Source organism: Bacillus rossius, chromosome 12, assembly GCF_032445375.1.
Source record: "Bacillus rossius redtenbacheri isolate Brsri chromosome 12, Brsri_v3, whole genome shotgun sequence".
NCBI classification, from domain to species: Eukaryota; Metazoa; Arthropoda; class Insecta; order Phasmatodea; family Bacillidae; genus Bacillus; species Bacillus rossius.
In genome coordinates this window covers 53,746,956-53,759,097 of record NC_086339.1, presented here as the reverse complement: position 1 = coordinate 53,759,097, position 12,142 = coordinate 53,746,956, and the positions used below count along the sequence as shown (strand labels likewise).

The window sequence follows — 12,142 nt, the reverse complement described above, 5'->3', positions numbered from 1 at the left end:
CAGCTGATGTATCTGGAGGGCATGTCAAGTATTTGCTGCTAAAACATTTCCTCATATTTTCTACTGTTGGTGGTTCAGTAATTCTAAGTGCAAGTTTTTCAAGAAGTGTTACACAAAAAGTTGCTAATTTTGTTCTGGAAAGTTTGAAACTTTCTTCATCTGATGCTTCGTCCTCCTGATACGAAGTCTGGGAACGGCTTGATCTAAGACAGTCTGGATTAACCAACAGACAGTCTTGATATACATGGCATTTTAAAGAGTCAATTTCCTTTACAAGAGATGGAAAGTTTTTCGCAGTTATGCACCCTTGTTTCAGTTCCATTACCATGTCATTAAGTGTGTTTATCATGCAATTGTAATAATCAAAGATTGTCCAAATGCAAGTGTTTACATTCTGAGAGGTACAGCTGAATTCTGTTACAAGCTCCAATATATCAATAGTCCCAAGCAGTTGATATATAAAACTAGGACTGGAAAAATTATTCAGTTCCAATGAGTAATCCTTGGCTTGAGTATTGTTGCCTTTCTTGATGCATTCAGTGCGCTTCTTTTGTAAGTCTATAAAAAACAACTTGAAGTCTTTTTGGAATGTTTGATAAACTCTTAATTCACTCTGAACAAAACGAGTTTTCTGGAATGATTTTGGATTCAAAACAGCCACTTGTAATTTATCTGCTAAAGCAATTATTTCTTCATAGCCAATACCCCAATTGTAGTGTTTCATTAAATGACCTACAGTTTGAGCTTGATTGTTGAGCCATGATAATGACTGAACTTTACGAACATCATTTAAAACACACTCTAGCCTATGGGCTAAGTCCCACATAGGAAGAAAGAAGTCATGATGGGCATCTTTACAAAGGCTTACTAATTTTTTGTCCACACCAAGATCGAAATATTGGCCATCAAATGCCATTCCATTAAGTTGTTCACTCAACTTAATTTTAAAGTTTTCAAGGGCACACTGCAGTTTTTCAACTAGAACAACACCTTGTTGTGAGGTACCACATGGTGAGATATCAATCACGATGCATGTCTGAACACCCTCTACAAGTGTAACCAAACATGTTATCTGGTATGTTCGGTGTAGTTTGGTGATTTTGTCCGCTGTAACTGTCACAAGGGGAAGATGATTTGTCACTGGATTTTTTGTACTTAAAAAGTCACATATTTTTGCATTCATAGTAAAGAATATATTTTTCCTGTATTCCCTGAAAAATTCGGTGGAATGATTAAGTTCACCAACATCAGCATCATTCAGAACATTTAAACTCAATAAACGTTCAAAAAACTTGCCACCCTTTCCTTCTTTGATTGCACTGTAAGCACTCCTGGCAACCCTAAGTCCCACCTTTTCGTGTTCTTTGTTCACCTTCACATTCATTTTTTCTGTTGTTTCAGAAAACTTTACACACCACTTATGTGCATTTGATTCTAAATGATCAATGATGTGGGTCTTCATATTTCGAAACTCAGTACTCTGAGTTGGTTGCATCAACTGTTTTTCACTTGGAAGAGTAAAAATACCAAAACTGCTGGTTTTTAGAATAGTAACTTCCTTTCTTAGGAATACATTTATAATGTTCTACACATGGAGAACATTGAATTGTTGTTGTACCGCCGACTAAACAAGGCATAATTTGACAAATTTCTGGAACTGTTTTGCAAACTCTAAGTAACTTAATTTTTGTTTCAAATGCTTCATTATTGAGTGTTAACGTTGGAATGACTCGGGCCTTCGTCACAGATTTATTTGGTTTCAATAATACATCAACTTTGTTAGTAAGGCTAGACAATGTTTGGAAAATAGTCGCTAACTGCTTGTTGATCTCGGCAGAGTTTTTTCGTCAACAGCATCGTCATCTTGTGTGCGAGACGAAACTGGTGATTCCCGACTCAGTGTTTCCTCAATTTGAATGACAGACGAGTCTTCTAATTTTCTTACTTTGTTTGAAGGTTCACAGCTACTATTACAGGGGAAATCATTTTCAGTCACATTAATGGTACAAAGTTCTACAGCATCGCCGGTTTTGTTTGTTACAAATGTGGAAATAGGCCTACTACTTTGGTCTTTAGTTTTAGGTTTTTCATTGGGATGTTTACTATAAACGTGCTTTGTGAGCTTATCGCGTCTCCCTCGCCAGTCACAAAATGCACAGTTTACGTCTTGTTTACTTTTGAAAGTATACATTGTTTTCCTTGAAGAAATTCACAACATAGGCCTACATTAAGAATCGGGTCGCGGCAAACAACACACAGTGTAGGCCTAATCACAGAGCGAGTAATATACTGCAAAATATCTCCAGATTTTTCAAATTACTTCGAAAAAACAACAAAACAACTGATTTTACCGTAATGATACGCCAGATACGTCTTTATCTCGAAAAATCGTTGGACAGTTGTTACTTGTTACGGAAATATTATCGATCTCTAAAGCGAATGTCGAGAATATTGAATCGAAATCTCTTGCTTGCATCGTAGCGTCACCGCTCTCTTTTCTCGCACATGTACTAAAGACGCAAGCTGCTAGTTTTTTTTGACCATTCATTACTAGGTAGCTAAAACTGTTTATATATCGGTCACAGAGAAAAGTATTTAAGATTTTACGAAATTTTAATCTCAGAATAAATCCCGGGTGAAATGTATTCTACCGTTGCATTTCACACAGGCAACGATTGTGTGTAGTAACTTTTTTTTATCTACGTGTGTGACAATCAACCAGACGAAACCGAGCGATGTACACGTAATAAAAATAAATAAAAATACAACCTCGGATATATTAATTATTAAACAAGTCAGTGGTAACAAAGATTACCAGACAAACTAATAAGAAGCAAACTAAACACACGCAATACGCTGTTCTATCAAGCGGTAAAATAAACGGTAGGTTATGTACGTTTGTTTATAAGACCAGGTTGGAATCGAGGGACCTAAAGTTTATGTAGTCATGAAAGTGTAATGATTAGATATATTTATTATATGGTAAAACTATGACTGTACTGACGGGTAGTGTGTGATAACACGACCTGAGTGTTCAGCAATAATTTTGCATGTAATGTAAACATGTTCCAGTGTTTTTTCTCAACAAATATTTCCCCCAAGGTGCCCTGATTTCCCCCGAACATTGTTCGCGCGATCGGACATATTCTGCACCCCTGCAATTCTGCACTAGCCCGATAAGTTAACTTCTTGGGACTCCGCACCATCACGTCCCGTACACAATCCACTGTCTGTTGTGACACGCCTGGTCGACCCGACCGTTTTGCGTCGCACAAACAGCCGTCTTCCTCGGATTTCTTGTACCACTATATGGTGCTATTGTAAACTGGTGGTGTTTTGTTAAACTTGCCACGGAAAGCTCTTTGGACACTCACTACCGATTCGCTACAGGCGTATTCAAGCACACAAAAGGCTTTCTTTGCCTGGTTCGCAGCCATTTTCAGCAACTACATGCACTAGCGCCCCTGTAGGTTGTTTTTTAAAATAGCTTTTTGCGCTACATTAAAAAAAAACTTTGAGAGTTGTTCTTTCACGCGGTATATAATTTGTTACGTTATTCTTTTCCATTTTGCTGTACCGATTTTATGAAATGTTTCACAGACTTTATAATTACCCTGTAGATATGAGTATATTTTGTGTTGCAGTGCTTACGGACACCTGACAGTTCGCACACTTCTGGATACCATCGAGCACTGCCTGAAGGAGTTTGACTTCCCAGATGTTTATCTCGAGGTGAGTGTTGCCAGAGCTATATCATTAATAGTGTTCATAGAACAAAGTGGAGCAATGGTGAGTTACGTGTAAGTGTGGGATTCCTCTTCACTCGCCCCTCACTGTTTGAGATGACTCAGAAGCATTGCTTTACTTCACTCAAGTGTGATTGCTGATGTGGGCGGAGAGTGTCCTCTTTCAGATGGTCGCACCGCTTGCCATTTGCATTTAGGGTGGCTGTGTGTCTCATAAATGCAGAGCAGTCATGTTATGTGCCAAATACCGTATGTGATTATTTTTATCAAAACTGCTAAAACTGAAAGTGAGGGTCGCAGTATAATTGCAAAACCTTCATTTTTGCTTCTGGAAGAATGTTTTGAAACTGCGAGGCGCGGCAAGGCAACTGTGTCGAGGTCACGGCCGGCACCAGCAATGCGGCCAAAACGTGAAGTATCAGCGCTACTAGTCAGCGCTTGGATCAGTATTATAAGTGATTGTCGTTTGTTTGGTCACTTGTGCTTTGTTTCTCATTGTAGGAAAGTGAAATTTTTTTATAAATTGGTTAAGTACTGTACAGAGGCGTGGGAGTTCACAATTTTAAATGTCAAAATGACTGAGACGAAGTTACGATGCTAACTTTAATATTATAGTTGCAATTCATGTAATTCAAACCATCAACTGCCAAGCTGCTCGTAAATATGATGTTACTGAAAGCAACGTGCGTAATTGGAGGGCGGATTTGCTTCGTATTAAGAATGCAAATGGTCTGAGAGAAGCATTCACAGGTTCTAAAAAGGAATGGTTCTCTGATATTGAAACCAGTGTGGAAAATTTCATCAAATAGAAGAGACGGAACGAGACGTAATGAAAGTAAAAGTCCAAGATAATGCTCTTGAATTGAACATTCACCGGACTAGCTTCAAGGCAAGTACTGGTTGGTGCATAAGAATGATGCGCCGTTGCAGTTTTTGTTTGCGGTGCAGAAAACAACTAGCGCAAATACATACTGCCATAAGATTTCCAAGAGAAATTTATTAAATTTCAGTGCTATGTGATTGGTTTGCTTAAACAACACAATTAATTGTAAAGCCAAATTGGAAACGCTGATGAAACAGCAGTGTATTTAGACATGCCCAGCAACAGTACCGTTGAAATAAAAGGTGTTAAAACTGTCACAGTGTGCATGACTGGAAATGAGAAGCTGCGAGTCATGGTGATGTTATCTGTTTTGGCAGACTTTCCAAAGAAGCATTTCCGCCGGACATAATGATTTGTTGTCAAGAAAAAGGCTGGATGATTGTTTTAATGCAAGAATGGTTACGACTGGTGTGGAATCGGCGCCCGGGTGCACTTCTGAAGAATAGGGGCATGCTGGTCCTTGATGTGTTTCGGGGACATCTGACACATCAGGTTAAAACTGCGATAAATAATTTTAACACAGACTTGGTTGTTGTACCAGCTGGAATGGCAAGCCAGCTACAAGTTCTCGATGTTGTCGTAAACAAGCCATTTAAGGACCACGTTCGGCAACAGTATAGTGATTGGCTGTTTACAGGTGACTATCCTCTGACATCGACTGGGAAAATTGAAACCGTCAGTTCTTCAGCTAGCAACTTGGATTTCTACAGCCTGACGAAGGATAACTTCAGAATCCATCGTCCATGGCTGTAAGAAGTGTTGCATTTCAAATGCCATGAATGGCACTGAAGACAATCTGTAATGGCAAGATGAGATAAAGGCAGTGTCAGCAGTAGCAGCATTATCAGCAGCATTGCAGACACGGACTGTGAATGATTATTCTTACCAGCATCATAACAAACTTTGTTAATATATCTATGTACAATAAGTATTAATATAAATACTATTGTTTAGTGTAGTGATAAACTCAAATTTAATTTGGCCGAGGTAAGTTTAACTATTTAAATTTTATTACATATTGTATTTTAAAAAAATTAACTGATTTGTCTTTTAACTGTGATTTCCTCTTCATAATTGTGAATTTTAAGTGTGATCACCTCTAAACATTTTTTTTGTAGACTATCAACAAAACATTTGGGGTCACATTATATTCATATTTGCAGTATCCTCTGGTAAATATGGTACAAGCATGTGTAGTAAGGGTGAATGAAGATTGTGTGTGTATGTGTGTGTATCCAGTTTGAATCAAAGTTGAAGCTGAAGTTCTATTTCTTCACCAAAAATGAAGTGAAAATTGAAGATCACTTAAATTTGCTTGCTGCATTAAGAAAATCCACAGATACAACTTTGAGTGTAGGTGTTTTGTAGGCACATCCTGTATATTGCACACTAAATAATAGCGATGTAGGAAGCGTTTAGCATCTGAACTAATTGGCACTGTTTTTAAATAAAACAGAAAAAAAAAACGTAGGGATGGGGCGAATCCTGATTTCCTCGAATCCGAATCCTAACTCAAATCCTCGACTGGAATTGCCGAATCTCGAACCCAAACCCGAATCTTTTAACAGATGATGTCCACATATCTAATGTAAGTGAGATGTATTCTGCTTGCACTAAAAGTCCCTTGACTTTATCACATGTAGTTTGGTACATTTCTGGTATAGCCTAAGTGTGTATAAAGACAAAAAAATTTTCTTGAGAAATTTCAGTTTTAGTACAGGTTAGCGGTTAGGATTTTTTCTATAAATAAGCTAGAGGTCTGCGAGCCTAAGAATTTTACTTCGAGCCGAGCTCGAGCTTTTGTGGTACAGTTACACTTTTGGGAAATAATTTTTATCTTAAACTTAGTATAATGTTTAAATAAAGTATAAAAATGAAGTGGGCTTATTAATTTTGGGTAACTATTTACAGTGTGTGTTTACATTTTGCACTGCTAGAAAAAAATAACATTTTTTTCCATTGAATCTTACCTGTTTCCATTGGTTCATTAGTAACTGATATCATCCAACTAACAACCAAGTATATGTTTGTGTAAATGTAACATATCTTTGGGAAAATTTCATCCTTGTCAATTTTTCTGGAGTTCTTACTGAGCTTCAACAAACTTAGCACCAAAAATCATGTTGTTTGAAAAGTACATTCACATTGTTTCAACATTTCCACTTTTCAGCACAATAATTCTGAGAGAGATTGTCACATAGTATTAAATTCTGTTCTTTAATCTATCACGCAGAACAATAATTTGTTCTGCACGTTCAGGAGTTAAATTAGCTCTATGTACGATTGGAGATAGTGTTTCCAGCAGAAGAGAAGCGTCTCTCGCTGGCAACCTGCTTGGCTGGAATGCTTTAGTAAATTTGCTTAACCTCAAAATTAGTGTCATAAATATCTGTAACTGGTCATTAAAGTTTAATCAATTGAAAGTAATAAAAATAAAAGCATTTTACTTCATTCAATTTACACTTGCAAAAAAAAAAACATAACACACATAAACCTACATGGAAATTAAAGTCTTTTTCAATATCCTGAAGTCTGAAATATGTTTACTCGTGTCATTAAATGTAGAGCTGTATTGAAGAAGCCGATTTTGCCAATATTTAGTTGAATCGGCATTTCTGCCGACTTCCGATACAGTACGCTTGTTAATTTTCGGCCGATATTACTGAAAAACGAAAGACTGCCATAACCTAAAAATTCACGAGTACCATTTTCACTTTTCGTAGTAGTACTGCACTCTTTCACATCGCATTATTTCTTAGCAACATGTGCTAACCGTACATATCAAAGTTTAACATCCTTTTTTTTTCCAACAATGTTCTTTAATTTAATATGTCATAAATAAATAATACATCTCGGTTGTTACGGTAACTATAGTGCAAATATGGTAGCTATCATGCTTCTGTAGTAATTATGGTATCGACATAGAATCTTTAGTTCTTTTTATGGTAATTATCTTAAATTAACTATTGGGTTTGTACTGTAGTTATGGTACATCATCCATATTTCTTCGTATGTTGTTCATTTGTCTTTTCTTCATATTTATGTGCGCCATTATTTGAGACAGGAAGTTTCAGAAAAAATTTTAACGGACATTATAAGGTTTGTTTGACTCGAGGTATCTCGTGCTCCTCGGGAGTTGAAAGAGTTGGGAGCAAGTTGACCTGAGGGCAAAAAGAGTCGGTAACTTTTAACACACGAAGAAAACGCGATTTGTTGTAAAATAATGATGGCGGAAAATATAGCAGACATCGTGATGAGAAATTTGTTTGAAAATGAAGATTCAACTGAAGATGAAGTAGCTATTGATTTACCATATATTGGACTACAAATTATGAGAGAGCTTGAAGGTAAAAAAATATATAAATATTGCTTTTTGACTTTAAACCGCCTGTGGTATGCATAAGCTAACCTGTACTAGGAAACTATTGCAAATCTTTTGATTGTTAAATAAAGGACGCCAAATAAGTTATATTGAAATGTTTTTCCGCTTGAATGTCGTCATCTATTAAAATATTACCGTCATCACCAAATGTAGCTTGATAACATATTGACTCCATCGTGAAAGTCGCGCCAAAGCAACCAGCAGACGACTTGCCCTCGCAACTCTTCCTCGAGAGCATGACCTGAGTGACCTGAGAGCAACTTGCCCCCGCGAGTAAAACGAACATCCGCCATCCTGCTTCCGGAAAAGGGCGCCCCGAGAGTTGACAGGTCAAAAAGAGACCTCGAGTCAAACAAACCTCTTATCACACATTTAATGGCGTAAATGATGAGACCTCGGGCAATTTAAACGCTTTATATGGCAAAACCTACCATGCGGGACCTCGTAAGCGAGTTTTACTGTATTTTATTTCCGTAAATAGTAAAAAACCGAATCCTTTGACGAATCCTATATCAGACCCGCCGAATCTTCGAATCCCTAGGATTCGGCGGATATTGGATTCGGTCGCCCCATCCTTAAAAAAAAATTTTATAATAGCAAAATTAATGTACGTACCAACATTTGAAACTTATAAGAATTATGATTATTCCCTTTAATTGAGTATTTAAAAAGAAAATTGATAACCAGGATGTAGTGAAGTTTATAAAACACCAGAACAGAAAGTCTTAAATTTGATAAAAAGAATCTTGCTGTCTCTCCTCTCCCACTCATTTTGTATGTACAACATTAATTGATGTTAATACATTAATTAAACAATGTATACTTAATAAATATAATCTTACTCTTCTATACTTAAGCTTGCAAGTGCTAGCTAATTTTAACAAAGCCTTAATAATATGCACAAAAATAGATGCTGTGCAAGGTTTCCCCTTGTTGCAGTGCCGGGGAAAGGTTTAGCTCTTAAGCTTTCCGTGGAACTGTGATACTATTTAATGTTAATGGCTTTTGTGTGCCGGTTAATTTGCCGAGGACGTGTGTAACAGAGAAGCGGTACAAATACACTTGAAATGTTGGATGAAACATCAAAAGAATTAGAACTTCTCAAATACATACTTGTAAAAGGAAACTGATCCACTGGTAGCAAAAGAAGCTGGAGAACGAGCAGGCGCTGGGCCTGCTGGGCCGACGGCTGCAGTGGCTGGACGGCCTGGAGTGGGGGCCGCGGCAGGAGACGCTGGTCACCTCGGTGCTCGCCGGCAACATGGTGGACTGGGGCGCCTCCGAGGTGGTGCAGCTCATGGAGAGCACCGACTTCGGCTTCTACGAGGCGCGCTCCACCATACAGGGTGAGCATAAGCTTCTTCCAGTCATTTCACTACAAACAACCATGTATGATGACTTAGATTTTGAAATATATGTGAAATAATTTAGGTGTAGTTGCACAAGAATTTAATTATAAGCATAACCAAATATCTGTCATTTGAAAGTACTAATTAAACCCATTTTAAGAGACAGTTTTGAATTTGATTATTTATTTTTATCAACGAATTCATCGCTGGGCATATAGAAGTGTATGAGGTTTGAAAATTAAGTAATGAGACTTGCAACGTAGCATTCGATCTGGCAACACTGGGGATGCGAGACTTGGAGGGGCAGCAGGTGAATATGTGATACGCTTTCAGTATGAGTTGGAACTTGCTTGAGACATTTTGTTGTCCATAGTGTTTTTTTTTTTTCTTCTGAAAAGCATATCAATACACCATATAACACCGAAGTTCATTTAGTACACCACAAAGCACCGTAATGCAATTTAAATTATGAAACTGATCAGCATTTTCAATTAAAACTTTCCTGTAATGACAAATATCAAAATTTTATCTTTTAAAAATTAAATTCAAGGAAAGTAGTTAATTTAGCATAAAGATTATACCATATTTTAAGCAAAAAAATTGGAAAGTTTAACTTTTTTTAATCCTGCAACATTTATTACTAGTTAATGATAGTTTCATTACAACATTAGTACATTATTCAAACACAAAAATGCTTAATAAATTAATTTTATTTGTTTCGAAAAGTAAGACATGCTTATTACAAATCATTATATTGTAAAAATGCTTGTGTTGGAGAAAATAGTATCATGGAACATTTAAGTGTCATATTTGTTTTAATAAACAGCTTGCAGAATAGCACGGAAATCCCCTGTTTTAAAAATGAAGTTGGCCTGAAAATAAAACCATAAGATGTTGTGTCTAGTAATACGTAGTGCCAGTGTACGCGGGTGTGCCCGCAGCCCGCCCGTGGTTGGTAGACTGCCTGGACGAGTGGATGGACCGGCTGAGGGGCCCCGCCCACAAGTGTGCGGCCATCTTCGTGGACAACAGCGGCATCGACCTGGTGCTGGGCGTGCTGCCGTTCGCCCGGGAGCTGCTGCAGCGAGGCACCGAGGTGAGGCTGTCCAGTTCCGTTTCCTGGCTCACCTACCAGAAAAAATAATTCATTTTGTAAAGGTTAACAAGTATAATTTTTGATCCTGTTTTGCTATAATTGGCTCTTGAAGAATCTGCTATAACTTAGTGTAACACCATATGCTCTAGGGGTATGCGTCAATTGTCATGTTGGAATTTTTAATATAAATATTTTATATTTTGCTAATCCAGGTCTTTATGAAGACATATTTTAAAATGGTACTTTTAAGTTGCATGCATTTACAACTTACAAATTCAGAAAAAGATTTTTAGTGAGTTACCATAATTCAATAGGCATGGTTAAAATTTTAATTTGGAATTCTCAATTTTACACATTCTATAGTACTAATGTTTCTAACAAACGCCTACATGATAAAAGTATGTTTGTGCTTCAAGGTAAAATGGTTTGGTTAAAACAGTTTATTTTTAACGTAACCTCAGTTATTCATTTTACTAATTTTATAAGTAAGTATTTCTGAAACAAAGCAGTTTGAACATTTAAATGTGTTGTTGAAAAAATGGCGATATTTTTGATAAGTGTTTAAAAATAGTGTGTTAAATAGTATTTACCCATAGAAGAGTTACACCTGCGTATGGGTTACAGCTATAATTTGTCTCATAAAAATACATTTTTTTTTGCCTCAAGTAAGAGTCGGACGATATATCTGTCTACAGTTGAGTACAAGTGAAGTCTTGTCTCAGTGTATTGGTGGTAAGAAATACAGCACTGGTGTTAACCCTCATTCTCGTTTTGCCTACTTTCTATACTTCTTTAGTACTGTATAGAAGGCAGTGAGGCCATCCCATTATTCTCCCTCTCCCCTTCTTATTCACAACCCCTCCTAATAACAAAAGACAGCTGTGTATCCCTTTTTTAAAAAAAAAAAAAAAAATAAGCTACCCTTTCATGCCAGGTTCTTTTATAAGAGCTAACATGCAGGTTACAGTCAGCGAGAAATTTCACACGGACGTTTACAAGTTTGGAGGGAGGGAGGGAGGAAGGGTGAACCGTCAACACCACTACATGGCCTCACGCACTTACAGAACCTTACAGACCGTGCACATGCAAGCTAGCTGGTTTATTTTTGGATTGCCCTTCCTCCAGCTGACGGCCGGGCAGACAAGTACAATGGTGCCATTCATAGTGCTTCTCACGCACTGCTCAGATATTTTAAACAAACAATTTATAACTACTCCTAACGTACTTATTAAAAACCAACGCACTGCAATTATAAAAAATCTTTTACCCAAAGTTATAAATTTGCAGAACAATCGGACTACACTTTTTTAAACTTAAAATCACCATAAAATATGTGATCCATATGCGGGTAAATACAGCAACTTGTTTATTTTTCTGAGTAGTTAATATTAGATAGTTGCATACAGTTTTTTGCTGTTGTTTGTTAGTTATTGCCAAATGCCACTATAACATAGTGTCTACAGATCACAAAAAATCTGCAAGTCACGAAAAGATAAGAAAACTGAGGGGCTGTTCTCGAAAGTCACAATAAAGCCTCGAAAAAACTGTTACATTGCTAGAAGTCATAAAACTGAAATATCTGCTGCCTTTTGCTAACTTGCATTTTGTTTTTTGATGCCTCATTTCAGTTAAAAAATAGTCGGAAACTTACCGTTTCAATCATGTGGAAATTGCCTGTGAAAAGGT

At 37.1% G+C, this 12,142-nt stretch overlaps 1 protein-coding gene across 6 annotated transcripts in view; it reads left to right on the top strand.

Annotated features, from left to right (window-relative positions):
• The window catches only part of LOC134537946 (4'-phosphopantetheine phosphatase), a 111,534-nt gene that overhangs the window by 73,950 nt on the left and 25,442 nt on the right, over positions 1-12,142 (top strand). For all 6 annotated transcript variants that reach the window (XM_063378944.1, XM_063378943.1, XM_063378940.1 and 3 more), the window contains 3 exons: positions 3,645-3,732; positions 9,153-9,357; positions 10,302-10,456. In XM_063378944.1, the coding sequence (XP_063235014.1) occupies positions 3,645-3,732; positions 9,153-9,357; positions 10,302-10,456 (448 nt within the window). The remainder of the gene's footprint in view (positions 1-3,644; positions 3,733-9,152; positions 9,358-10,301; positions 10,457-12,142) is intronic.